Source organism: Balaenoptera acutorostrata, chromosome 6, assembly GCF_949987535.1.
Source record: "Balaenoptera acutorostrata chromosome 6, mBalAcu1.1, whole genome shotgun sequence".
Lineage (NCBI taxonomy): Eukaryota > Metazoa > Chordata > Mammalia > Artiodactyla > Balaenopteridae > Balaenoptera > Balaenoptera acutorostrata.
Window position 1 is genome coordinate 114,615,641 of NC_080069.1, and position 27,846 is coordinate 114,643,486.

General features: G+C 56.8%; 1 protein-coding gene across 3 annotated transcripts in view; it reads left to right on the top strand.

Moving 5' to 3' along the window:
* The window catches only part of NEK6 (NIMA related kinase 6), an 85,063-nt gene that overhangs the window by 35,520 nt on the left and 21,697 nt on the right, over positions 1 to 27,846 (top strand). For all 3 annotated transcript variants that reach the window (XM_057548119.1, XM_007194696.3, XM_007194697.3), the window contains exons 2-7: positions 6,906 to 7,024; positions 16,943 to 17,083; positions 18,531 to 18,593; positions 21,370 to 21,480; positions 25,918 to 26,026; positions 27,065 to 27,172. In XM_057548119.1, the coding sequence (XP_057404102.1) occupies positions 6,935 to 7,024; positions 16,943 to 17,083; positions 18,531 to 18,593; positions 21,370 to 21,480; positions 25,918 to 26,026; positions 27,065 to 27,172 (622 nt within the window). In that variant the 5' untranslated portion in view covers positions 6,906 to 6,934. The remainder of the gene's footprint in view (positions 1 to 6,905; positions 7,025 to 16,942; positions 17,084 to 18,530; positions 18,594 to 21,369; positions 21,481 to 25,917; positions 26,027 to 27,064; positions 27,173 to 27,846) is intronic.

The following is a 27,846-nucleotide window of genomic DNA, read 5'->3' on the forward strand; positions in this document are numbered from 1 at the left end:
CGGGTTCTGCAGACCCACCCGGTGAGAGGCCCCACTGCCCTGAGGAGGGGGCTCAGGGACCTCTCTGCACAGGCTGCACCGCCCTTCCCGGGCTGTACGTGGTCCCGTGTCTCAGAGGAGCCAGGCTCCTGCTGGTCGTGGAGCTGCGGAATCTGAGTGGCAAGTGTGGCTTTGGGGAGCGGGGGGTGAGGGCGCCCAGGCCCAGTCAGGAAACCAGACACCATCTGTGGCTCATCCCCTACAGCTCCCAGGCCCCCGTGACTCTGGCCTGAGATCGAGCTGCTTCCTGTCAAGTGATGAATGGGCAACGTCTGCTTATCCCAAGACCAGAAGGGAAGGGGGGCCGGGGTGGGGGAAAGACACAGTAGCCAGAGCCACACCTCTGGGCCAGAATTCATTCATTCATTCATTCATTCACTCAGTCCCTCACTGTCCAAGGAGGTATGGACTACGGGAGTCAGGCAGACGTGGTTTCAAGTGTCAGTTCTGCCTACTGCCTGCTGTGTGACCTTGGGCCCGTTGCTTAACCAGTCTGAACTTTCATTTCCTCCTCTGCACTACGTGGATTATAGCGGCCCCCGCCTAGGGTGGCTGTGAGGTGGAACGAGGCGTGCACGGCCCTTGGCGCGTGCCTGGCGCACCCACAGGGCGGGCTCCGCTAGCGATGCGCTGTCATTACAGCCCGTCTGCATGGCTGGGGCGTTCCTTACTGCCCGGGCCTCGTGTGGGGACACGAAGTCGGTGGCATCCCTTTCTCTCGTTACTCACAGGCTCCCTGGTCCGAGGAGCAGGTTCAAATGGTAGCTCTCTCCTCTGTGTGGACTGACTTTGGCAAGTCACGTTTTCCCTTGGATCCTTGGTTTCCTCATCTGCAAAAGGGGGGTAATGGCACTGCTTGGGTTTCTTGGGAGATGGCAAATTACTCAGCTCAGGAGCGGTGTTGCCGTGGATGTTGGCTGATGCTGAAGTTGGTCCGGCCTTGACCTCACCAGTGGCCAGCCTGTGAGCTGCCTGGTCTCCCGCTGGGCCTCAGAGCTCCCTCTGTGTAGGGGTGTGCTGGGCCGTACCGGTCTGTGGCACTTTTCCTCTCCCGGCTGGCTGAAGGCCCCCAGCAGTGGGCATCTATCCTAAGCTTCTGTTGCCAGGAGCCTGCTGGACAAGCAGAGATAGCCCCTCGTGCCTGCACTGGCATTGGGTCACTCATTCCGTGTGTGTAGGAGGGTGTGAAGTCACCAGGATGGTTTCCTCCTTTGGGAAAACAATGTGTGAAGCTGTTCATTGAGCAGGAAGGACTGAAAAGGGGCCTTCCCCAGAGAAACGGCACAGGGCCTGGCGTCCAGCTGAAGCTGAGTCTCCAAGGTTGTCTTTGTGATTCTCCCTGTCAGCCTGGGAGCCACGTGGGCCTTTACCAGCCCCACCCAAACCAGGGGCAGTGACGCCCCTACCCCAGTGGACAGACCGAGAGCATGGCTGGGCTCAAAGCCTTGTGGCCTGACCGTACACGCATACATGCACATACAACATGCAGAAAAGGGCAGGCAGACACTCGCTGCTTCCACCTCGGGGTTGGGGGGCAAGGTGAGGTGTAGACAGATACTTGCACCCACACGACCCTATCCACTCAGGCCCCCAAACCTGCCCCAAGCTGGGTCTTTGGCCTGAGGCTTCTGGTGTCTTGGGTCGTCTTTTACTGGGAGGGTAAGGCCTCAATGAGCCACCAGCCTCCACGAAGTGTGGTATTTGGCAGGAGACAAAGAAGGGATGTGACTTTCCCCTAGAGGAAGTTTTAGAAATTGGGAAGCAAGCGCCCCAGGTGACAGTCGTGGTCAGAAAGGCCTCTTGGGAAGCCTCAGAGCCCAGCCCGGTGTGGGAGCCGATCGCTTCCAGGAAGTGCCTGGATTAAACCCAAGCCCCCACATCTCCCTGGGACACACCCCACGTTAGTAAGAGGCTTGCCGAAGGCCAGGGCGGGAGGAGCATGTCGGGGGGCTTTGCAAAGGCAGCCCCAGATCTTGTAAGTGACGAGGAGGGTATTTGCTCCAGAGCCATTCCAAAGAGGCCGTGCAGTGCAGTAGATAGAGCATGATCTGGGGGTCCAGCAGCCCCAGCTCTGTCTTTTACCAGCTGTGTGACCCTGGGCAAGTCCGTGCCCCTCTCTGAGCCCCAGTTCCCATGTCTGTCACATGGAGACAATTTCTCATTCACTGCCCAGGGATGGTCGGTGGTAATGACGCTGGTAGCAGCTAAAGCCTCAGAGGGCCCTTCACATGTGCCAGGCTCTGTCCTGAGGAGTTTACATCTGTTAACAGATTTAATTCTTAATGACCCTGAAAGGTAGATCTTACTGTTAGCCCCATTTTCCAGATGAGGAAACTGAGACACTGCGTGGTTAAAGGCAGTCAGGCCAGGATTTGAACCCAGGCAAGTCAAGCTCCCAAACAGACCCTCGGCCTTACCCTGGGGCTCATTCTCATCCAGTCCCCGGGTGCCTGGTAGACAGGCACATGTGTGGAACCCAGGCTGGGAAGCACACTCTGCCACCCCAGCGCCCTGGAAATGCAGGGCTCTTGCTCCCTGCAGAAGAAAGGCCCTCTTTGAGGTGGCGCTCCTTGTGGCCTGGGGCTCCGGGTCTCACATTCCACGGATTTTTGGCCCCTGACTTGGGCTTGGCAGCCTGGGCCCCATTGTTCTGCAACTTGGCAGGAGCCGCAGGGGACAGGCAGCTCCCGGAGGTGCCCTGTGCACGGAGGGGCTTTTCCCGGGCTTTTCCCTGCTCTCTGTGTCTCATCCCTCCAGATCCCTTTACCTTGGTCTTTCTGCATCTGAACCCCCTAAGAAGGAGTTTCTGGCAGGAATGTCCAGGGTAAAGGGGTTGGGTTTCTGTTGGGGTATAGACAAACAGAATGCAAATCCTCTGAAATCCAACACCCTGGAGAGCCTCAAGAGGCAGTGGCTGTCTTGGAGCTGGGAGGCGCATTGGAATCAGAGCTGGGTTCAGATCTGCCCTCTGTAGCCTACTCACAACACGACCTTGAGTCTCCCCTCTCTGAGCCTGATTCCCCATCTGTAAAATGGGTCTGTCAACAGCCCAGGCTAAGTGGAAGAGATCTGGCCATTGGGCGCCTCAGAGAACCTTCACTTCCTTCCTCCCTCCTCCTCCCTCTCTCCTACCCCTTCCTTCCCCGTCTGCCTCCTTCCCCTTTGTCTGGCCCTCTCTGGCACTGGTGGGCAGGGTGTGGGGGTGGGCTGTGACTTGCAGACTCCTTTCCTGGAGCAAAGGCCCTTCCTCCTCACGGGGACATGAGGTATAGCCGGTTCTGTTAGGTTCCGGGCAGAACTGCTCTTAGGCACAGCAGTTTACCCCAGGGGGTTGGCACACCAGGCGTGTGGACAATAGTGCCGCATCTGCTCGATGCCATCCCGAAGGGAGAGGGCTCTGGGCCCCCTGTGGGGGGAATGGCTCCTCGTGGCCCACCAGCCCTGGGCTCACCCCTGCCCACTCAGCACTGCCCCATTCTTGAGTGGAGGGGGCTTGTTCCGTGGGGAGCCACTGGAAAGGAAGTGATGTATTGCTGGTAGGAGCCTGTGAGGGGTGCAGTGCAGGGGTTATGGGCAAAGGTGCCATCACAGGTTTGAGTCCTGGCTTCACCACCCGTGATCCGTGTGATCTGGGCAAATCTCTCAACCTCCCTGTGCCTCAGTTTCCTCATCTGTAAAGTGGAACAATAACAGAAGCTGTCGCGTGGAGGTGGTATTAGTGAGATGGTGGTGAGATGGGCTAACAGAGGTGAAATGTATAAAGAAAGGGCCCAGCATAATAAGGACACACAGTTGTTAGCTTATCATCATTATTACTATTATTTCTGATGAGGCCAGGGCCCCTTACTTTGCTCCTGGGGCCCTGTGTGAGGAACAAGGTGAGCTCCTGAGAGCCTGCAGACCGCCTCTGGGTGCAGATGCTAGATCGCCACGTGGGGACGTGGGGAATGACATTCGCAAATACCTCCTAGGTCTCTGCCCAGTGTGACTTGCCCAAGGTCCCAGCTGGGGAGTGACAGGGTCGAGATACGAACCCAGGCCCGCTGGCCCTAGGAGGCTGGGTGAGGCAGGACGTTGGAGCCAGAGATGGATGCACCGTGGTTTCCAGCCCGCGTGGTCTGTGAGCAGGTGGGCAGGTGAGCCAGTCAGGCGGGGGCCTGGCCTTTGGGCCACGCCTGGTGCCTTCTGAGATAAAGACAGAACCTTTTTGCTGCAGACAGTTCTCCTCCAGCCTTCCCCCGGAGGTCTCCCTAAGGGCAGAGGACGGTGAACGTGTCACCCCGAGGGGTCTGGGGTTGCAGCCCGAAGCAGCTGCAGAGCCTGCAGGAGTCTCCAGTTTTATCTTAAAATTCATGCGCATTTTACATTTTGTTCCCTCTGTATCCGGTTTATTGCCGCACACATTTCCCTCCTGAGTAACAGCGCTGCCTTGGGAAGCTGCTCGTGTTTATCTGTTTATCCTGGGGCTTTTCGTACCCAGGTCCTCACTGTGTCACCCGGTGGGTGTGCACTCCAGTGCGGAAGCTCGGGCGCAGGTGGTGGGGAGGTGCTGCGGCCCCACCTTGGTGGCCCGTCTGGAGGAGGAGGGCTTGGCGGAAAGGGCACCAGGCACTGGTGGAGACCCAGGAGTCCAGGCGGAGGCGAGGCCTGGGCTGGGGAGAGGCCTCAGAAGTACAGGCACACCCCTTAATACCCTCCACATGACACCCCTTTGAGATAAGAGCAAAGAGGCGACAGCAAGAGATCTACCTCTTTATATGTACACATTAGGATGAAGCACATAAGATGCCGTGCGTGAGGACGAAAACTGGCAATTGCACAGGCAGGAAACAGCACAGGCCGGGCTGGGTTTGACAGGGTGCTCTCTGCCACCAAGGGCTCCCTGCTAGGCTGAGGCGGGTGCCATCTGCAGACCGTGCCCCTGCTCCATGTGTCCTTGCTTTCTGCCATCTACTTTGTATGCTAGAGAGCAGTTTTACCCCAAAATGCTGAGGAAAGGGGTGTGAGGGAGGAGCTGGGCCTGCCCTGAGGACACAGAGGAAGGATGGGTGCTGGACGCCAGTGTGCAGATTCTAGAGAGGCTCGGGGTGCCTTCAAGGGCAGAGGCGGGGAGGCCGAAGGTCCAGCTCAGCAGGCGATTCAGGGCTTGGTGGCCAAACTTTGATAGGTGTCGTAGACATCTCTAAGCCTGGGAGGGCTGGCCCATCAACTACCAGAAAGAACTACAGTGGGGAGGAAGGAAGAGTGATCTGCGACCAGATCTCCAGGGCACTGACCATAACAGCCCCATTGGTGTGGGTTCCTTTCCCACTGCCCAGATCACCCGGTTCACGCAGCAGGACCTGCCAACCCACTGGACCAGGTGACGCCTATCAGCTTGGGCTTTGGCTGGTGGGGATGGCTGGGGGTGCAGATGACCAGGTGACTTACAGGTGGCGAGAGGCAGAGTCCGTCTAGAGAGAAAGACGATGTCCTGGGTTGGGTTCTCCAGAAGCAGACCCTGAGACGAGACCGTATGGGGGAAACCACGAGGGAGTGGGGGAGGCAGACAAGCAGGGTGTGATCTCAGACCAAATCACTACCCCGCTCGGGTCTCTGGAGTGACTTACCCCAGAGCGTCCTGACTGGAGGCAGGGGAACTGGCTTGCGCACTCGCCCCCTGGGTCATTGATTCCTAGGGACTCCAGCGCTCCAGAGGGTATAGACAAAGCTGCTCTGATAGCCTGGCCAGCCCTTCGGGGTTCTGTTTGGGAAGGGTCAAGTGAGAGGTGCCCGCGGGAATTCCAGGGCGGAGTCTGGTGGAAGGAACAGCAGCCTAATTAGGGGGCCCTCGCCACATGCCCGCCCTGCACCCTGTGTCTTCCAGGCATCCTGGGGGAGCCCAGGCCTGGCCCTGGACACCGAGGTTTAGGGGTTGTAGAAATGCTTGTGGGTGAACAGAGGGCTTTCCTCCCGAGGAGGAGCGCTTTCCCTCTTGCGTCCAGGAGCACCACGAGCCATACAGCTTCTTCTGTGTGCCTGAGCCTGGGTCCTGCCCTGGAGGTGCTTGTCTGCTGGGGAGGCCAGCAGAGGCTGCCTGTGACACCAGCAGTGGAAGTGATCTTGGGAGTGATACTGAGATGGCCTTTAGCTCAGGCCTGGGCACATGGTGGGCAATTAATCAGGACAGCTACTGCGGTTACTATGGCAGCTGGTGAGTGGCATCCTTGACTCTCCTGGGGGCCTCTGATGTGGCAGCCCAAGCCCTGGAGGTTGAGGGGGCTGTTGCCTGTGCAGAGGGCTCTGCCGCTGCCTGGAGGTTTGTGCAGGGCTTGAGTAGGACCTGTGGCCTTGGCCTTCCCAGTGTCTGGTGCACCAGGTCCCAGCAAGGACGGGCATGTGGGGTCCTTCCTGCAGCTGCTACTTGCAGTCTGACTCAAGGTCTCTCTCTTCTGGCCACTAGGCTACCAACCTGGGTTTGTATGGGGGTGAGGATGGGGGTGAGGCACGGAGGACAGTAACGGGGCAAGAACAGGCTTTGGAGTCTGGCACATGTGGCATTGAATCTGGCGCCTCCCTTGCTGGATGTTGGGGGCACCTTTAGACTTTTCCCTGCACAGAATCTGTGTTCCCCTCTATCCAACGGGGATAGTCCTAGCAACCTAGTCGGGACGGCGTAATGGAGGCAGGTGTGTCACATGGGCCGTCGAGTCCTAGTCCTGCCACTTCCAAGCCGGATAACCAAGGGCAAGTTACCTAACAGCTTGGCACCTCAGCCTGCACATCTGTAAAATGGGACAAGTGAAATTACTTCCTCGATCCGAGGGCCATGGAGAAGAGAAAGTGCACAGGCCTGTGTGTAAGAAAGCCCTTCTTTTCTGTTGCAGCCCGTGTCCTCGTGAGGCTGGCATGCAGGATGGCAGGACAGCCTAGCCACCTGCCCCATGGAGGGAGCCCGAACAACCTCTGCCACACGCCGGGGCCCGCGCACCCTCCCGACCCACAGGTAAGCCCTCCTCCTTCATCTGCAGCGCACTGGAGAGTCTTGGAGGAACACAGATCCCTGAGGCTGCTTTGTCCCGGCCACGGAAGGACGCCCCTTGGCAGCCCCCGGGCACCTTGAATGCTTCCAGCGGTGGGAGCAGAGTCACTCCCTAACCATTCTGCCCTCCATCCCAGTCAGCAGCCCTCACAGATGCCTCTCTGTTCCACACTCTGGGCTGGGATGCCAGGCCCTGGTCCTGTCCCTGGGGTTTCCATGTGAATGGAACAGCTTTATCTCAGAGGGATCAGCACTGGTTAGAAGGACGGACATGGAGGGAGTCGTGGAGGCCCCGAGGAGAGTGAGGGGCGCAGGCGAGTGGACGGGGTGCGCTTGCGGTCGGAAAGTGCTTCCTGGCTCTGAGCTGGTCTGCCTCCTTTCTGGTCTCAGCTGCGTTCTGGCCCTCTTTAGCCTCTTTGTCTAGGACCCGCAGAGCTTCGGGGACGCTGGTTTCCTTACACCGGCCCCACCCTCTCAGAGAGCCAGGCAGCCTTTGGCAGCTTTTCGGAAAGTGGCTTCTGGGGTTGTGAGCTGCTCGCACACCCCATGCCTTTGCACATGCCATTCCCTGGGCCTGGGGTGCCCTCCTTGACACCTCCAGGCCTCAGTCCAAATGCCGCTGCTTCTGGGGAGCTTTCTTGTTCCACGGCACTCCCTGCTCTGTGCTGTCTCCACACCTGCGCACAGGCACTAGGTCATGGCCGTGATCGCATCCGCTGGGGCACTGGCTCCTGGGTCTGCCTCCCTTCCTAGACAGAAGCCTCTGGGGTGGGGCTTCGCCTGCCAAGTTCATGAACTGCAGACTCATGGAGTGCACCACCCAGGACACCGCCGTGTGTGAACAGACCCAGGTCTGCTCTTAGGGAGCACACAGCCTCACAGGACAGAAAGACAGGAAAGAAAGCAGAAGAAACTGGGGGTCAGTGGAACTCCAACAAGGAATGTGGTCTGAACTAGGGGACCAGAGAGGCCTCCTGGAGGAAGTGGCTTGCAAAGAACTGGAGGGGACAGAGAGCTTGGCTGGGCAGATTGGACAGGGCCAGGTGCTGTAGCATCCTGTGGACAGCCTGGAATGATGAAAAGTAATTGTCCAGGGTTGGCTTGTGTCCCAGACCTGTGAGGCCTAAGTCAGGAGGAGACTCAGAGTCAGCCATCTTCCTGAGCCATGGAAGGATTGTCACAGCTTCTAACTGCCTAGTCCTGTTGGAGGACTTCAGGTGGACTGGTGTTTGACCTGCTTGGGCAGGGTTGCCATGTACAGTTGTACAGGTTCTACACTGCCCAAAGGTGCCTGGCCAAGGAGGCAGGTGAGTCTGAAATCCTTCCCCCGCGCCTGAGCTCTCATCAAACTGTGCTTCCTGGTGTGACGCTGCATCAGCCCAAGGGGAGGGGCACATCTATAGATTCACACAGAGGTGACATGTTAAGTAGGAGAAACTGTATGTGCGCACACACACGCACAGGGGGTCCAAAGGCATCTACGCTCTTCATCCTCCCCATTCCAGTTACTGGCTGGGATGCAGGGGCCCATTTCCTAGGTGGAATCTGGGGAGAAAGCTGGGAAGCCCATAGACACTGCTGGTCCAGGGTCCACCAGGACACCTCCCCGATGGCTGGGGGCAGTGGGGCCTCCTCGAGTAATGTAGCAATTTGTCATATTAAGTCATTCACTAACAATTGAGTCCCCCTTGATTAATCTCCCAGAATTAGCCAGTTGCATTTTGAGCAATTAGGGTTAATTACAGCCTCATTTGGCAGAGCAGAGAGTCCCATAATTATGTCACAAACAAGGCGAGGAGGTGGTGGGCTGCCGTGGCGGTGGCACCTTCCGGGTGTCTCCTCGCACATGTTGGAGTGGGTAATGACATAGTTAAGTGTAATTAGATACGATTACTCAGCGTTGGCTAGCGGCTGGCGGGAAAGATGCCCCTGGTTCGCCAGCATCTGGCCGGGTCTGCAGAACTGGGGCACAGCCGCATTGACGCTGGGGCTGCTGCAGGTCGGGGCTGGAATGAAAACAGTCAGGCGCTTTCTCTCTCCTCGTCTCATAGAGCACTGGTATTTAAACACTGTCTGGGGAGAGATCACGGCTGGAATCTTGCCTATTTTCAGGACATAGAAACACCTCAAAGTGACGGCACAGGCATTTTCCTTTATGGCAGGAGGCACTGCTGTTTCCCTGAAATCACCCTGAGAGAAAAGAGCCAGGCTGCATGATGGCAAAATGCTGTGCTCTGGACCAGGCTGGGTTTGGTTCCCAATTCCATCCCTCACCAGCCAGGTGACATTGGGTAAATGACCTCTCTGAGCCTCAGTTTCCTCTTCTGTAAAATGGAGCCATGAAGAAAGTGAGATGGTATATTTTAAACACCCAACATGGTACCTAGTATTGTTGGTGTTAAGGAAATGGTATGTCATTGATCTTATTCTTTTTTTTTTTTTTTTTTTTTTTTTTTTTAAAGCTTGATTTTTTTTTTTTTTTTTTATAGCTACTTTATTTATTTATTTATTTATTTATTTTTGGCTGTGTTGGGTCTTCGGTTCGTGCGAGGGCTTTCTCTGGTTACGGCAAGTGGGGGCCACTCTTCATCGCGGTGCGGGGACCGCTCTTCATCGCGGTGCGCGGGCCTTTCACTATCGCGGCCCCTCCCGTTGCGGGGCACAGGCTCCAGACGCGCAGGCTCAGTAGTTGTGGCTCACGGGCCCAGCTGCTCCGTGGCATGTGGGATCTTCCCAGACCAGGGCTCGAACCCGTGTCCCCTGCATTAGCAGGCAGATTCTCAACCACTGCGCCACCAGGGAAGCCCTGATCTTATTCTTATATTTTAAAAATCATTTTGGTTTTCACAGCTAAAGAGCCCAGGGCTGGAAATACCCCCAGTGTAGAAAGAACAATTTAGCGCACACTCAAACTCTGGCTTTTGTTAACCTTCTGTGTCCAAGGCTAGTGGTTTGTTCATTTCAAGGAACTTTCTAGCTCTGGGTGCTGCCAGCCTATGAAAATATGTTTGCTGAACTGGGTTGAATCATATGTGAAATTCATATATACTTGGGAAAGCTGAACATGCTTGCTTTTATTGAGGTTTCTAATGAATGAATGAATGAGTGGAGTTGAGAAAAAGAGCTTAAAATGCCCCCATGGTTTATGATTTTACCAATTTGCTTCAGAGCATTTTCATCAGGAAAGAAACGCAGGGCTCAGCTGACCCACTAAGAAACACATGAATTTCCAAGAAGGAGAAAGGTGTTCTTGTCTGAGAAAGCCCTGGCTAATGTGTCTTCCATCTGGAAAGTCTTTGCAAACCTGCTTGGGACGTGCCAAGTTCAGTTATATTCGGCACTGTTCAGAGACAGAGGAATGTGCATAACTTTGCAGGGGATGGGGACAGCTGTCATTAGTTCTGCATTGCACCAAAATCTTTATGAAAATCTTCCCAAAACAATGATGATAGATAAGATTTAATGACCAAATATTAACGGCCATTAAGATTCAAGAAGTGTTTGCTAAGTGTTGTAAATTCAGCAAGTGCTTGTCTCATTTCTGCCTTGGGTCTGCTGGTGAGCCCTACACATAAGTAAATAAAGATGGTGCAGAGGTGAGGCTCCCAGGGAGGGATGGACCGATGCAGGGGGAGCCCAGAGAATGGGGTGGCTTGTTCTGCCCGGGGCATCAGGGTTGACAAGGAAAGCTCTCTCTAGAAAGAAGATGACACGTGGGCTGACAATGATCAGGAGTTTGGGGCAAAACAGGGAGAGGAGGATGTTCCAGGAAGAGAAATGAGCCAGACCTGAAGGTGCACAACCAGTCAGGCTGGATAAGTATTTAAATACCTGTGCTTAGAAAAGGTAACAGCTGGTGTTTATGAAAGGCCTGGAACCCACACTGTCATTTGGAATTGAATCTGTAGCAAATAGGGAGCCCATTTGGGGTTTAAATTGACAAGGGGTTTGGGTTTTAGGTCACTGGTAGCTGGGGCCCGAGGCACAAGTTAGGTGAAAATAGGAGGTCACATGATGCTTTGGCCTTAAATGGGCCCGACACAGGGAGGGAAGACTCCAGAGACTTCAAGGGGGAAAAACCAACTGCCCTTGGTAACTGAAGGGATTCGGGAGAGGGAGGTAAAGGACGTGGCCAGCCTGCTGGCATGGGGGCCGATGCTCTTTATGGTTTGTTTCCCTTCAAGTCTTTGCTTGTTAGTCGTTGGAGCTGGTTCCAGATTCTCTCATCCGTGTGTTTAAGCTCAGCTTTCTCGGAGCTTGGTTAGTGAGGCTCGTCCTGGGGGAGCCACCACAACTGAGATGACCTTAGGTTTTGTCATCAGGCGTCTCCCATGTTCGGGCGTCTTGCTCACCGCTCCCATGAACCGACGGCACAAAGCTGAGTGTAGACAGACTTCCAAGCTGAGACAGTCACTACATTACGATGCCTGGCAGTTACCTCATTTCATCCTCCTACCAACTCAAGAGAAGGAGACCTTATTCAGAACTCCATTTTGCAGGGGAGGAAACCAAGATGAGTGGTAACTTGTCCTTTTTGCTGTTGAGGGGCAGAGCCCAGAGCCAGGGGTGGATCCAGGCCCTGTGGCCCCGCAGAGCATTTTCTTGCCACGAGGGCTGCAGGAGGGGAGACTGGCTTCGGGGACAGAATTAGCCAGATCGTGAAGAGCTGAGTGGGGCTGGCCTCATAAAGAGTCTGACAATATGGAGTCTTTGTAAGTCGCACCCTTCTTTCGTGCTGCACAGATTTAAAGCGCATTGCTATACACACATGTACCGCATCCCTGAGAAGTTCCCTGCACACGATGTCAGATGTCTTTAAAGGTGAAACTCGTTTACAGGAAATGTCATTCTGATGAAGCGTGCTTTTTAAAATCATAGAAACGGTTGCCTTAAAATTAATGATGCATTGCAAATATCAGGGAAAAAAGACCCATCCAGTGTAAAGATGATTAAAATTCAGGTCAGAAGTCTGACTTAGTCAGGCTAAGTTTTTTAATGAGATTTCAGAAAATTAATTGGGCGAATGCATTTTTATTCTTTTAACATGTAATTTTATGCTCCTGTTTGGGAAAAAAAAAAAGAATTTGTCGATGGCTGAGGCTTATTGTGGTTCAAACATTTTAAACTCAAATTAGCGCAGGGTAGGGGGCATTTGTGGCCTAATTTGATCTGACTTGGGGAAGAGAGCTGGGTCTCTCCGAGCTTTCTGGGGTGAGGGTGTCCTGGGGTGGTCCAAGACACTCCCTTCCCCTGCTGTATGTCTGGTCGTGTCCTCCCATTTCTTGGGAGGGTGGGATTGAGGCTGGAGGTGACTCAGGACCTCGGCCGTGTCCTCGACTCCTGATCCCACCAGATTCCTCCCGCTGCCCAGGGAGTTGCTCCCAGAGGCTCCTCCTCTCTGAGATCGTGAGTCCTCCCCAGGCCTACTGCCACCTCCTCCCTGCCCCTCCACCCCATCTCTTCTACCTTTTCGGGAGAATTAAGGGGCTCCCACTCTGGGGAAGGGGGATGAGTAGGTCAGAAATGGCCTCTGGTGCCCACAGCACAGCCTAGAAAGGGAGGCGAGCCTGTTGTCTAGCAAAGGCCCTGGGTGACTGGCACGAGGTCCGTAAAGTCAGAAGCTGCAGGTATATCCACCTCACCACTTTCCTGTAGCCAGAGGATGTTGGGTAAATGACCTCTCTGAGCCTCAGTTTCCTCATACGTGAAATGGGGCTGGGGAGACCTAAGTGAGATGGTGTACTTTAAACATCCAGCATGGTACCCAGCATCAGGGGTGTTAAGGAAATGGGATGTCGTTGATCTTATTCTTGTATTTTAAAATTCATTTCAGGGAATTCCCCGGTGGTCCAGTGGCTGGGACCCCATGCTTTCACTGCTGTGGCCTGGGTTCGATCCCTGGTCAGGGAACTAAGATCCCACAGGCCACGTGGCGCGGCCAAAAAAAAAAAAGGAGAAGAAGAAACATTCATTTTAGTTTTTATAGCTAAAGAGCCTGGGGCTAGAAATATGCCCAGCGCAGACCCTTGGTGGGGTGGGGACGGGGGTGATGATAATGACAGCTGACAACTCCCTGTGCTTGGTCCCTGGGCCAGGCTCCCGCCAGGCCGGGCACACCCTGCCTCAGCTCACCCCCAGCCCCTGGGAAATAGGTGCTGCCATTCGCCAGACATTCTACAGTGCCAACCCAATAGTAATAATAACAACAAACATGATAATAACAAACACGCAGCATTTCCTGAGTGCTGGGCCCTCTTCTAAGTGTTCACTCATTAACTTATTTAACCCCCAACAACCCTGTGGAGGGGGCGCTGTTTATCTCAGTTGGACACATGAGGAAACCGAGGCCCAGAGGGCTCACCGGGAAGTGGCAGAGCCAGGACTTGAACCCAGGCCTCCAGGCCCCAGCGTTAGTGTCTCAACTGACAGAGCCAGAGTGGCAGTCACCTCTCTGCCAACCTGGGCCCAGGGATTGTGTTTATTTTCCCCGGGAGGCAGCATGGGGTCCCAGACGTAACAGGGGACAGTAAGCATTACATGAGCCGTTTTCAGAAAGGCCGTCAGGAGGATGTGTTGGAGCCGCCATCATGGGAGTTGTTCGGGGCCAGCCCCGTGTTTGCCCAGCAGTTTAGAGCTCCCCAGACCCTCTTCTCCTGGAATCCTCCGGGAAATCCTGGGCTGGTGTTTCTAACATCCCCCATCATGGATGACCTCTCTGATACAGGAGCAAGAGCGGAACTTGCCAGGGCCCCCCCAGGAGGTGGGTGGCAGCCAGGATAGGCCTGGCCTTTGGGGGCAAGAGCTCAGTTCAGCTTTTCTCTACTCCGAGCCCCTGAGTTAAATCGGGGTCAGGACTCGGCTGGCTCAGGCAGCTGCGCCCAGGAGTCCTGTGTCCCGCGATGACCCCCACCTGAGCAGAGGCCCCTCTGGGGACAGGGCCCAGTCCTAACCCCTGTAAGAGCAGCGGAGGCCCCTGAGCCCCCTCACCGCTGTGCTGCTGCCAGGGAAACCTGCCCCCTCCTCAGAGCTTTCCTCTAATTAGGTCGAATGGGCTGTGACAGGAAATGCAAATCTGGGTCATCGCATATGCAGATGTGCAGGGGAGCCTTAGCGATGGTGGCTGGGAAGTCACCCGCATCCTCTGGGAGCTTCCAGTGGCTGTGGAGCTGGGCCGTGTGGCCTCTGGGGAACATCCTTGGGGTGGGTGGAGAGCACTGGGGTCTGTGACCACTCGCCATGGAGGGAAGCAGCCCCATGTTGGCAGAGCCAGGATCTGTAGTGAGCACATCCCCCAGACTCTTCACTGCCCCATGTCACCTGGCAGCGCAGCTGGGTCTCTATCGTCAGGGAGTTCAAGTCCCAGCTCCCCACTGCCTGTGCCTCAGTGTCCTTATTCGTGAAGTGGGATTAATAAGTCTTGTTTTACAAGGCCGTTAGGAGACTTTAGTCCTGAGACCTGTCTAAGCATCTAGTACAGCAACGGACGCATAGTAGGTGCCTAATACACGAAAGCTTGTCGTCGTTATTTTCATGACCACGTGTGATCCCTCCAAGTGCCAAGAAAGCTGCCTTTTTCTAGGGTGTGTGAGTTCAGCTGCACCCATAGAAGTGACAGTGGCTGGGTCACAGAGTCCCTTCTGCACCAGGCTGTTTTGGGTGCATTTCGTTGTGTCATTTGACAAGCATGCCCTGAGCACTCGCTTCGAGTGGGTCAGAGCCTTAGTTCAAGGGACAGAAAGGGGACTAAGACAGGGGCCCACTTGGTGAGGCCCATGGTGGGGGGATGGGTGGGACTCAGGTGGCTGAAGCAGGAAGTGTAGGCCTGGCTAGTCACAGGGTCTCAGAGGAAACGCAGAAGTGGCATCTGAGTTGGGAGGCCACACAGCACAGGGTGAAGGGTATAGGTGAAGGGTAAAGGCTCTGGGGTACCCAGCCCTGGGTTCAAATCCCCGCCGTTACTCGTGGTGGGGTCTGGAGCCTCCCCTCCGAGCCTGCGCTTGGTTTCCTGAAATGGAGATTGCGATGATGTCCGCTCACAGGGTCCTGGGAAGCATTCTGCACGGTGCCTGGCACCTAGTCTGTGCTCAGTAAATGCACGCTTGCTCGTCTGAGGTGGACACGCAGTGTATAGGTAGGTCAGTTGCTGTGACGAAAGAACTAACCTGACAGAGACCAGCAGGTGCTGGGTAAGAGCATCGTCTTCTTCCTCCGCCAGCCCTCCCTCCCGCTTGGGCCCCCGGGTGGAGCATCTTCAAATCTCTGAAGTCCTGGAGACTTCAGAGTCGGGGTGGGCCCAGCTGTCATCTTGCTGAGGGAAGGAGGCAGCGGGATTGCGGGCTGCGAGGCTGAGTTCCATTTCTCACTCCTGGCAAGAGGGTGCCCCTTAGGGTCTCCTTGGTCCACGGCTGGGCCTCGGCAGGTGCAGAGGTGGTGGGTAGCTGCTCGGGGCCCCCCCGGCTTCCTCACTCCTGCCCTGCCCACGCCTGCCAGTAACATGGCTGCAACCACTAAGCACCTACTGTGTGCAGGGCTCAGCGATCTCATGGGATCCTCACGGCCACCCTACTTCCCCCTTATAGACGAGGAAACCGAGGCACAGGGTGACTTGTGTAACCGCCAAGGTCACCAGCCAGCGACCCAGGCTGATTGGCTCCACTGTCAGGGTTCCCAAGGCTCTTCCAGGGCCTCCTGGTCTATTGTTGGCATTCCTCGTAGGGAGAATTCCAGAACACAGCCCAGTGAAATACTTGATCTTCCACACTCTCGGATGATCTGGCCCAAGTCTGGAAGAGACATTTTTCACTTCAGAAAATTCAGCGGCTTATTCTTGCTGCAGTGAGGCTTTCAGGGTTCCTTGCCCCACCCCTGCTCCCCAGACTGAATCCTACACACATTTCTGCACACCTACTATATGGAAGTCATCTGGCAACAACAGAGACCCTTTCTTCATGCCACCGTCCAGCTGGGGAGGGTCCCCAGTGTCAGTGATGCCCGCCTGAGAGTAGCAGGAGGGAGGGCGCATCCTGCCGGGTTGACATGGGGCATTCTCTCCCCCCTCCCGCTCCCAGGGCCCAGCGTTGGCGCCCCCTCCTCTCCTCTTCCCGAGAGTACCTTTGCAGGTGTGTTTGTGTGTGTGTGTCGGCAGGGGGAGGTGCCTGGCCACTGCTGCCTCACCTGTTGGCTCCACCCCTGGGCAGGTCCTACAGCTTAATCATGGCTTTCAATGCTGGCCCCTCGAGAGTCATCACAAAGTCTCCAGATTCTTCACGTTGCCATAAAGGAAGCAGTGTATCCAAAAAATGGGCTCCGAGTGTCAGGCTGCAAGTTTAACCTTCGTGTTCTCATCTCTGTGATGGGACTGGCTACCCCGGGAAGGGAAGTTGCTGCTTTTAGGATGACTTGCAGGGTTAGGGTTGAGGTTGCACATGGAGGGCCCACAGGGCCTCCCCGTGGCTGTGTGACTTCGGTGAGTTGCTTCCTTAGACATTTATTGCACCTGCTCTGCTGGCCGGCTTCACCGGGACAGAAAAGATTCAGGAGTGACAAAGGCAGGCAAGGTCCTGGCCCACAGAGCCAGCCTTCAGGGGGCGGAGACAGAAATGAGCAAAGGAAAAAGTGATCACATACTGAGGGATGGTGATAAATGCTGTGGAAGAGATCACATCTGCAGAATGGGGTCCTTGGCGTCAAATGGAGCTGGTGTGGAGAGCGCCGGGGGCGAGGGGGGCTCTGATAGTGGGGTTGGCAACCAGGGTCCCTCCTTCACCTTGTAGGGGCACTGCCGGGGCTCAGGAAGGGACAGCAGCCCCCCACCCCCCCACGGCTCCTGGCCCTCCACTCTGCCTGGCTGGTCACCGATGCCCTCTGTCCCTCCCCCTCCAGAGGCACCCGAACGCCCTGTCTTTTCGCTGCTCGCTGGCTGACTTCCAGATCGAGAAGAAGATCGGCCGAGGGCAGTTCAGCGAGGTGTACAAGGCCACCTGCCTGCTGGACAGGAAGACAGTGGCTCTGAAGAAGGTGCAGGTGAGCCAACAGCCCCATGGGGTCAAGACCACATGGCAGGAGTGGCTTGTGTCCGAACATTGTAGCTCTGGTCTAGTCCCGTCTCTTCCCTTCCCTTCCCTCTCTCCCTCCCTCTCCCCCTCCCCCTTCCCCTCCCCCTTCCCCTCCCCTTCCCCTCCCCCTCCCCCTTCCTCTGTAAACGAGGGAAACTAGTACCCACCTCACTCACGGGCTGTGGGAGAATCAGGGTGACTTGTCTTTGTGGAAGCTCACTGTAAGCCGTAAAGGAAAAGGAGAGTGAGCATGTGCTGAGCACCTGCTGTATACTGGATCGTGCTGGCGCTCACAGAACTTCGGCAGCAGCCCTGTGGGTAGGGATTATCACCTTCCCAGAGGAGGAAAACTGCAGACACGTGGATAACTCACCAGGGACGGAGAGAGCTGAGACTCAGATCTGTGGCCACTGACACTCTGTGGTCAGCTCTGGGCTTGAGTGCCCTGCCCAACCTCTGAGTCCCTCCTGAACAGAGGAGTGGGGTCGGACAGATGGGCTTTAGGCAGCAAAGCCCAGGCAGGAAGCTTTTCCATGAGAGCCACTGAGCCCGTCTGAACGCTGCTTTGCTGCAGGAAACAGTCTCGAATCCTCCAGCAGAGCTTCCAGGGTCCCTCTATTTGCTCATTTACCTTAAAGAATGAGATTAACAGCCTGGGCAGAGGAGGCCCAGGAGAGAGAAGGTAGCTCAGACACAGTCACGAGGTGGGGAGACAAGACGAAGACCCCCCGCCTGGAGCCGGCCAGCGTGATTGCCTCCTTGTTGATCTGTGAGCCGCACGTGAGGCCTCTGATGGCCGGAGGAGAGACGGGCTCCTCGGTTCAGAAAAGGCCTGTGTTCTGCTCTTTGTCTGCCAAGGAAGGGCTTACCTGGGTTCTCTTAGTGTTGGTTTTTAGTGCCAGGATAGGTTCTGTGGTGGGGCTGCTGCAGCGTTGCCCTCCTGTTTGTTCCTGTAAGTTAGAAGATGCTGGGAGGACCCACACAGTGAACACTGGGGGGGCTGGGGGTCAGGGGGCGCATGCTGTACCCCCTCTTCTTACTCAGTCCACACGACTGTCCTGTGAGGTCAGGCTGTTGGCCCCATTTACAGACGTGAAGACTGAGGCTCCAAGCGTGTTTCCTGCCACTTACCAGTGCATGACCTCAGCAAGTCACTGGACTTCTCTGGACCTCAGTCTCCTCCTCTGTAAGTAGGCGACAATAACTCCTGCCTCATGGGAATTGCCGTGATGATTTGGTGGAAATTGGTCAGCACAGCACCTGGCACGTGGTAGGCACCCAGTAATCCGAACAGTTGTCCTTACAGGGTTCCCTCGGCGAGGAGGTGGGAGAACCCGGACTGGGGTCCTGGGCCTCGTGCCCCCTCCGGGGGTGCTGGATTTTAACCACTCTTTCTCTGTTTCCTCTCACCCAAGATATTTGAGATGATGGACGCCAAGGCCCGGCAGGACTGTGTCAAGGAGATCGGCCTCCTGAAGGTGAGTGCCCTGGGCCGAGCGGGGGCCCCTCACTTCCTTGGGCCAGTCTGGGCCGCATCACGTCCATCACAGCCCTCAGCCCGTTAGATTCAGAAATGACATACCTGGTGGGGGAACAGCAGCTTGTTTGTTTTCCTGTGGCCTGGCCGGGACCCCGCCTCACCTCTGCCCAGTCCTCATGCTGCCCCCAGACTGGCTGTCCTTGTCCCACGTGGATCCTGGATGTGGCAGCCCGTGGACCAGGCTACTGGGGAAGGAACGAGGGTGGGCGTTGGGTTGAACTTCAGTTTGTCTGTCTCTGTCTCCCTCTCTGTCTCATCCTGTGTTTCCTCTCATCCTCGTATTCTTGTATTTCCATGTGGTGACACGCACGTTTGAATGTTCAGCCACAGTGTGTTCTCTTTTCTTCTCTCCCATCCTCTTGCTCCCATCAGGAGATGCTCTCTGTTGGGGAGACTCAGCAAAGCCAGCCTGGGGCGCTGGGTAGAATTAACAGCCAAGCACATGGCCCTGGGTTCTGGCTGCTGGAGGGGCCCAGGGCCCCTGAGTTGTCAGCCTGTTGGGCTCTTGCCAGATCTCCCATAAGGAAGAGGCACAGCTGGGGATGGGTCTCCCCAGGGGGTAGCTGGTGTGCCCGCTCCTCTGTGGGCGGAAGTCCTTGGTTCAACCAGAGCTGGGCTGACAGGACAGGGTCGTGTGAAGGACAGATGTGCAGGGGCCCATCTAAGGCGAGGGATGGTGGTGGTGTCTGTAGTCGTTCCTTTCCCCCTCCCCGCTGGCTTCCCCACTGGCCTCCTGAGAGTCAGAGATAACAGAACTTTCTGGACTAGACCAAGCCTGGTCTAAGGGCTGCTCTCTCCTGGGGATCCCGCCCTAATCCCCAGGCTTAGGATTCAGTGTGGAAGCGGGGGGCAGATTGTAGTGGCCTTGAATGCCACACTCAGGATGTGAGACTTGAACATGGGAACAAGAGGGGGGCCCTGTAGTGGCTGCAAGCAAAGGGCCGTGGCCAGATGGGAGTTGTGAGCGCTCGCTGGGGTGGCCCCTGGCCACGATGAGTCTCGGGGGCAAGGCTGGAGGCGGGAGGCTTGTAGCTATCACAGGTCCAAAAATACCCTTCAAATAACATGTTTAAAGTTTTACGAAATGGTCAACTTTGGGACCTGGTTGTGATGCTGGGAACTGATTACCCAGCCCTGGGGAACGGCTGTCATGATCACCCACCCCTGTCTCCCCACTTACGGCCAAGAACATGTGTACTACTCACACGAGTGAGGAACTGTACGCGTGTGCACACTGAGCCAGCCTGTTTGGTTCCTGGGTGCAGAAGTGTGTGACCACAGCCCCTTTAGTGAGGCCGCCCCAGGTGGCGTGAACCCGGCCTGCCTGGGGGAGGGCGTTCTGACCCTCCCGCAGGCTGCAGTGCCGCCAAGTGCGGTCGGCCGTGGGCTTCGGAGGCAGACCCACCCCTTGCTCACTAGCTGTGGGGCTGTGGGCAGGCTGCTGACCACTTGGGGCCTCAGTTTCCTCATTTGTCAAAGGGGGTGGTGACAGCAGTGCTGCGTCTTCAGAGGTGTTGGTGGAATTAGTGAGAAGATGCGTTGGAAGGACTCAGTGTAGCGTCTGGTCAGAGGCAGCCCTCGTTGCCATGGTTATAACCTCTGCCCCAAGGCCAGCCCCTTTCCGGAACTTGACCCACCTCCCCGGCCTGCCCGTGGAGGTCAACAGGATGTGCCAGGGCACGAGGTGTTTCCTACAAAACAGAGGGAAACACGGTTCTCGGAGGGGCCGCCGGGCGACATCGTTCATACTGTTCATGCCAGGACCAGTGAGAGGCTGCCAGGCGTGGGGCAGGAAGGCGAGCCCTGTAGGAGCCTCCAGGGCTGGCTTAGGGAGAGAACAAGAGGCGGATGTGTGGCTGTGTGATGTCTGCCGACGTTCCCCTCATTTCAGAAGCCAAGACTGGGTGCAGGGCGGCATGCAGCATAGATGCACGTCCCTCGCCCAGCAACCTTCTGGGCCTTTGGGAAAATGTGCTTTCAAGTGGCCTCTGGACAGGAGCCCCTGTGGACAGGCGACCATACCGTGGCAGAATATTTGAGTCCCCTGTGCCTTCCCCAGATCCTGGAATCATTTTGGTGTAAACAGTTTCAGTTATAAGCAGTTGCCAGGGTCTCCTGATAGCCAGGCAGGGGCTGACTTGCAGTCAGTGGGGTGCTGTCCTGTCTGGAGAACACACGGGCGACGGTGGTCAGGCCAGAGGCAGGGCTCTGGCACTGAGCACCGCACTCAGGGCAGCTCTCACACCGGGAATGATTTTTGTTTCAAGATTTCACAAAGAGTGGGTCAGAAACTGAGGAAGTGGGAAGGAAGAAGGAAGGAGACGGACACTTCTAAGTGCTCTACGGAGTGCAGCGACGGAGCAGTGGGGGCCTGGCCCTACCCTAGAGGGGCCTGGGTGGTGATGAGGAGGAGGAGGGAAAGGAGGAAGAGGAGGGTCATTTCCACAAGTGTCTAGTGAGTCTTAGCTCTGTGCAGTCACCATGTTAGACATTTCAAGGGTATCAGCCCCTGTGATCTTCACAACTTCTCTCCAAAACATTATGTTCATTCTACAGAGGAGGAAACTGAGGCCCGGGGATGCAACATGGCTTTCTCAGTGTCACCCAGGTCTGCCTGACTCCCAAGCGCAGGCCTTTCCCCCCAGATACCCCACCTCTCCAGCTGTACCGTCTCTCAGTGGCTCCCTGCTCCCTCTTTTTCTCTCTTCGGACAGCAACTGAACCATCCAAACATCATCAAGTATTTGGACTCGTTCATTGAGGACAACGAGCTGAACATTGTGCTAGAGCTGGCAGACGCGGGCGACCTCTCGCAGATGATCAAGGTGAGGGTGCCTGGTGGGAGGGCCGGGTCTGGGGCTGCCCGGGTCATCTGGCCCCTCCTCGGGCCGAGTTCTTCACTGCCCTGGCCTCAGGCAGAGGTGGCCGCTCGGGGACACTCAGCCCCGCTTGCCGATGCTCACAGGCCTCAGCGGCGGCCCCCCTCGGGCCCCATCCCCACTTGCTGGGAGAAGGCCAGCTATGGGCAGTGGCTCGTGGGGCACTTCTGCCTTGCAGAGGGATGGGGACAGAACCCCATGTAGGTCGGACCCCAGCTCATGGAATCTGGGAAAGTGTCTTGTGGGTCCAACTGGCTCATTTTATAGAAGGGAAAACAGCCCAGAGAGGCTGAAAGACTTGCCTGAGGATCCCGCACGTGGGCACAGACCGGTGCCTCTGGCCCAGGTCTCTACTTCCTGGCCTAGGGCCCTCCAGTGGACGTCATCCCCCAGGTGACCTTCCTGAGGCCCCTCCAGCCCTGGAGAGGCATCTTCCTTCCCATATAATGGCTGAGGCTGGGGGGGTCTCGGAGAGGTTGGGCAACTTGCCAAGTCCCACAAGCAGTCCCCAAACTGCCCCGCCCCCCTTGCCCCACCTCCTTGGGCCCAGGACCAGGTCCGCCTGAGTCTGGACTCGGGGACCATCACGGCTCCACTGATGGGGCACCTACTGCGGGCCACAGCCGTGCTGAGCACATGCATCACTCACCAAGTCCACACTATCCTTAAATAGCAAAGCTCAGAGAGGTTTAGTAACCTGCTTGAGGCAGCACAGCCTCTAAATGGGACCCCCGGGCCTGAGCTCTCAGCTTCACTCATTGCTCCTTCCTCAAGGTTCTCACTCCCCTGCTGGCTTGACCCTCATCCACAGGCCGCTGTCCTGGGGTTGCATCGCCTCCCTGTCCGTGAGCCAGGCTGGGCCACGCTCAAGCCCCAGCCCTGCTCTCAGCCACACTTGCAAACGGGGCCAGACATGGATTCTCTGCCTTTCCCACCAGGCACTGGGGATTGAGCAGTTAATTGCTCGGCGCCTGCTCTTCTGAAATTTGGCTCCTAGGAATACGGGCGTCTCTGGGAAGCGGCATTACTTGAGCTGTTATCACCTGTTTTTATATTTTCGTTGACATATTAATGCATTTGCAGGGATGTTAATCTCCACACAGATCCCTAGTGGAAACAGATGTGCTATATCACGTCTTACTTCCTCCTCTCCCCCCCACCCCCTCCCCACTTTGTTTCTCCTTCCCATGTCATTCTCTCACAGAACACACATGCATCCAGCACCCACCGTGTGCCCGCCCCCATGCTGAGACCTAGGGGTGCTGCTGGCGGGGCAGTGCCCTCAGGGAGCTCACCTTCTAATGGGAGGACAGGGCTGTGAACGAGCAGTCACGAGCTGCCATGAACAAGCCAAGTTCAGGGTCTGTGGGAGCCAGGGAAGGCTTCCTGGAGGAGGTGACACATGAGCAGAGACCCATGAGGGGATACCCACAGCCCAGAGGCAGAACAGCTTGTGCCAGAGCCCAAAAGGATGGAAACCCAGGGATCCACAAAGTACTTTGGTCCAGGAGAGCACTGGGCAAGGGGAGGGGTGGAGAGCGTGAGGCGGAGGGTGGTCGGACCAACCAGGGCCTCATGTGCAGGCTTAGGATTTGAAACCTTGCCCCGAGGTCAGCAAGAAGCTTCCTGAGACACGTGGGGCAGAGTAAACATGATCAGCTTTGTGTTCTGGAAGAATGACTGGATGCCCAGTGGAGGGAGGGGCGGGGCTGGGGGGAGAACAGCGGGAGGAAAGACCCTGGAATATGGCCTGTGGTGAGGGTGCTGCACCCTGTCAGCCCCAGTGGACCCCAGACCCCCTCACAGCCTCTCAGTCCATGGAGTGGGGCTGGGGTCAGACAGTGGGGTAGGGGGTGCCGGGCAAATTACAAATCCCTCCCCTCCCTGAACCTCAGTTTCCACCCCTGTCCCGGGGGCCTCACAGGGGACGGCCGTGTGGGAACTGCAGGACCCGGATGCAAGCTCCTTCCAGCCAGGAGAGACAGCAGGGAGGCACGTGGGTGTCCAGCACCCTTTGTGCCTGGCCTGGGGTGGGGTGCCTTCCCTTCACCACGTGCCCCTTCCCTGGCTTCCCTGGGGCCAACCCTGGCTCAGGGTTCAAGTCGGTCACTCACCCCCTGGGTTTCTGGGGCAGTGGCCTGGCTTCTGGGCGCCTCAGGCCCTCCTGGCCCGGGAACCCTCCTCCTCACCTGGCCTGGCACCTCCCCTCCCTCGGTCACAGGACCCCTCACCCTTCCCTGCCCCTCCCTGAGCCTGTTCCCCCCGCTGTGGCCCTTCACCCGCAGAGCCTGGCTGGGTGCTGTCCCCAGCAGGCGGGACAGGCAGGGCAAGGCAGTAGAAAGACCCTGGGCCCAGAGTCAGATACACCTGCTGGATGACCTTGGACGGGTCCCTGTGCCTCAGTTTCTCTGTCTGTAATGCACCCAGCACAGTGCCTGTGGCCTGGTAGCAGCTCAGTTTCTCTGGCCTTTCCCACTCTCTAGCCGCCTCTGGGTTTTGAGGGGAACAGGGGCCTTGCCAGGGCTCAGTCTGGGGCCATACCAAGGTCTGGCCTGGGAGGCCACTGGCCAACAGACCCTGAGTCCCTAGGGCCCCCAGCCTCAGGGGCCAAGCAACACCACCAGGGCCATGGTGCCGGCATTATTTACGATGGATGGTGAAGCCGGGAGCTGCTGCCACCCCAGAACCCACCAGAGACTCTGTGCCTTCCTGCTAAATGTCACACACACCGATAGGACGTGACATTTAGAAAGTCACCGCTCACAGCCATGCACGTCCCCACTTAAATGCCCTAATGAGGATTAGCTAACATCATGGCATAAATAACACCCCAGCCCGGCCCACCGCAGCGGTCTGGGATGGCCCGGGAGGGATGGGGGTCCTGTGCTGGGGGGTCCGTGCCAGGACCCTGGGGCAGATCACACATGAGGCCTCCTCCCAGAATGGAGCCTTGAAGAGCCTCTTGGGGTTGTAGTGCCAGGCCAGGGGCTTCCCGCTGTGACTGTCCCAATGTTGGAGGTGCCCACATCCAATCCCAGCTCTGCCGCCCCTGCTGGGTGACCCTTGGCAAGTTCCTGAACCTCTCTGACCTTGATCCTTCATCAGGGTTACTGGTGTCTTTAGAAGTGGGTTAAGAACTTGGGTTTCCTCAGTGGGAGGCCTGGGGTTGAGCTGTTGTGACTCTGCCCCTTACTGGCTCCCATGTGGCCCTCAGTTTCCTCATCTGTGAGATGGGTGCAGTCATCCCTGTGTGGGGCCCAGCACAGACACTGCACGTGGCATGTGCCTAGCAGAGGTTAGCTCGGGTCCCGCCTTCTACCCCATGCCCCATCCCAGGCTGGGAGTGTGTCCTGGGTCCCCGTCTTCCCTGTGCCAGCTCGGCTGCCCTGACAAAGGGGCCAAGGCTTCCCCCATGGCTGCTTTGGAAAAAGAAGTTTGCTCTGAAGTGAACAAAAACCTGGTTCCAAGTTACCGGTGTGTGAGTCGTGCCCCCCGACCCACACAGGCCTGGCTCACAGGAGATCCCCCAGAGGGATGCTGATCTGAACAGTGGACGAGGGCATGTTCCCAGTTTACTTCTTCCAGGACCTTTGGTTACTTACAGCTCCCTCAGTGCAGCCTGGGTGGCTTTTGGTATTTTGGTTTGTTTTTTTCTGGAGCATTAAGTATGATTTTCCAGGCAACAAAGTAGGTTTTGCCTTTCGAAACTGAGGGGGTCCATTTGAGAATGTCAAGCCCACTTCCTTGAGGTTCTTGGCATGCTTGTTAATGGTTATGTATGCTGAGGTTTGCTGGCTCCAAGGAGGGGAGCTGTGATTTAACCACCAAGCATGTCTTGGGTGCCCCCATCCTGGGCCAGACCAGGGCCAGGGCAGAGAGTCCACGCTAGTCACTCCTGCAGGGGACTCCCTGTCGGGCAGTGGGAGGCGATGGATGCGTGTCCAGGAGATTCCAGGGAAAGGGTGACTGAGAGTAGCCTTCAAAATGTGGTCCGGGGGGACTTCCCTGGTGGTCCAGTGGGTAAGACTCCACGCTCCCAATGCAGGGGGCTCAGGTTCAATCCTTGGTCGCGAAACTAGATCCCACATGCATGCCGCAACGAAGATCCTGCGTGCCACAACTAAGACCCGGCACAGCCTAAATAAATAAATATATAAAAAAAAAAAAAAAAAAAAAAAGAAGATGTGGTCCAGGCATTCCTTCAGCAAAGCCGTCCAGAACATCCGCTTTGGGCAAGGTCTGCCCTGCCCTCAGGGAGCCCGACGCTGGTGCTGGCGGTGGACAGATGACCACTCTGGATAGGACAGGGCCAGTACCCTACAGCTGCCCTCCCTCTCGGCCCATCACCCAGGCCTGTCCATGTGTCTGTCTCCCCCACCGCAGTATTTCAAGAAGCAGAAGCGGCTCATTCCCGAGAGGACAGTGTGGAAGTACTTTGTGCAGCTGTGCAGCGCCGTGGAACACATGCACTCCCGCCGGGTGATGCACCGAGGTACGTGCCGGCCCGCCGGGGCCTCGGGGCCCAGAGCCAGCAGGGAGGCTGGACCCCAGGACGCAGCTTTCCCCTCAGCTCCGGGCTCCTCAAGGGACAGCCATGTGGAAGTTGGACCACTTTGTATTCCCCATCCGGTGGGTGTCCAGCATCTTGCCTGTCCTTATGGGGTCAGAGAATGGACGTGTGAGGCCCCAGACTCGAATGTACACCCGTGGCTCTTGCCCCTGTCAGGGGCCCCCCATGGTGGGAGCACCAAATACTGTGTAGTTACATGGACCCCAAGGACAGGGACCATGCTCGGCACATAATCTCCAGCCCCCAACACCAGCCTGGAGCCAGCACAGAGGGGGCCGCAGCAAGGGTTGGGGGGAGAGACTGGGAGGGAGGTGACCCAGTCATGGCCAGTTCCAGTATTGCCACCAGCTCTGCCTGGGAGGGCAAGGAAAGCATCCTGGAAAAGGGAACTTTAATATGGGCTTTGAAGTCTTAGTAGGAGTTGGCTGGGCAGAGGAGGTAAGTGTTTCTGAAAGTTGACATCATCCTGAACTGTGAGGAAGGAGCCTGCTGGAAGGAGTCACGTAGATGACTTCACTGATTCCTCCATACATTCATTCCACCTGCATTTATCAGTGTCTGCTGTATGCGAGGCACTGCCCTAGTCACTGGGGAACAGCACAGGTTACCTCCCTGGGCGCCTCCTTCATCTGTTACACAAATTTTCTGAGTGCCTGCTCTAGCTGTAAAAGAGGAAACGAACACAAAAATCCCTGCCCTCCTAGACCTCACAGCAGCCCTGTGACGTAGTAAAGTTAGACCCATTTCACAGATGAGGAAACTGAGGCTACGTTTCTCAAGGTCCACAGCTGGGCAGAGGCAGGGCTGGGGCCTCGCCCTGAGGGAGCAGGACTGGCGGTTGAGCCCCCATCGCCTGAAGGGCCCTCCCCTCCACCCACCCCCAGGCCTCCTCCTCTGTCCTGCCCCTCCCCAGCCATCCCCACCTCTGATCCCACACCAACCCCTGTCCTTCCCCTGCAGACATCAAGCCTGCCAACGTGTTCATCACAGCCACGGGCATCGTGAAGCTCGGTGACCTCGGCCTGGGCCGCTTCTTCAGCTCTGAGACCACCGCGGCCCACTCCCTAGGTAAGGGGCCCGTCCACGCCCAACCACCCGCAGGGTCCTGGATGACATGGGGAGGTGCGGACCCTGTCCCCATGGTGCCTTTGGTTAGTTAGTGCAGCAGAATGCCTTGTTGAACCCCAGACATTCTTCTTCAGAACAGTGACCAGAGGGGAGCAAACAAGGCCCCGAGGAGCCCAGGGTGGGGCTCCCCTGCGTCCTCACGCACTCACGCTTTAGGGGGTGGGGAGACGCGGCTCTGCGGTCGCACCGGCAGCCATGCCGTCTTTCTCGTTGCTGCGTGGTATCCCATCGTGTGTGAGTGTGTGTGTGTGGTTGTTTTGAAACCCTCGTCCCCATCTGACCCCGGAGGACCCCTGGCCCGGCCTCCTTAGCAGCTGGTGCGTCGTGGTTCTTCTGTTAGGTCAGAATGAAAGGATGTTCAAGGACCCGCCAACCCATGAGTTCTCAACACTTCATTCACCCACGCGGGCTGTTCCTCCTGCTGGCGGACGTTTGGGCTGTTCCAGTTTTTGGCTTTTAAATAGGCAGTTTCAAAGCTGTGGGGGCCAAGTGCTCACCCGGTAGAGGTGACTTTCTAGCTGAGCTGTGGGGAGTGAATAGGAGCTGGCGGGGCATGGGGGAAGGGATGAGGTATCAGGGTCGAGGGACCTTGGGTGGCAAGGAAGGCGGGCGGG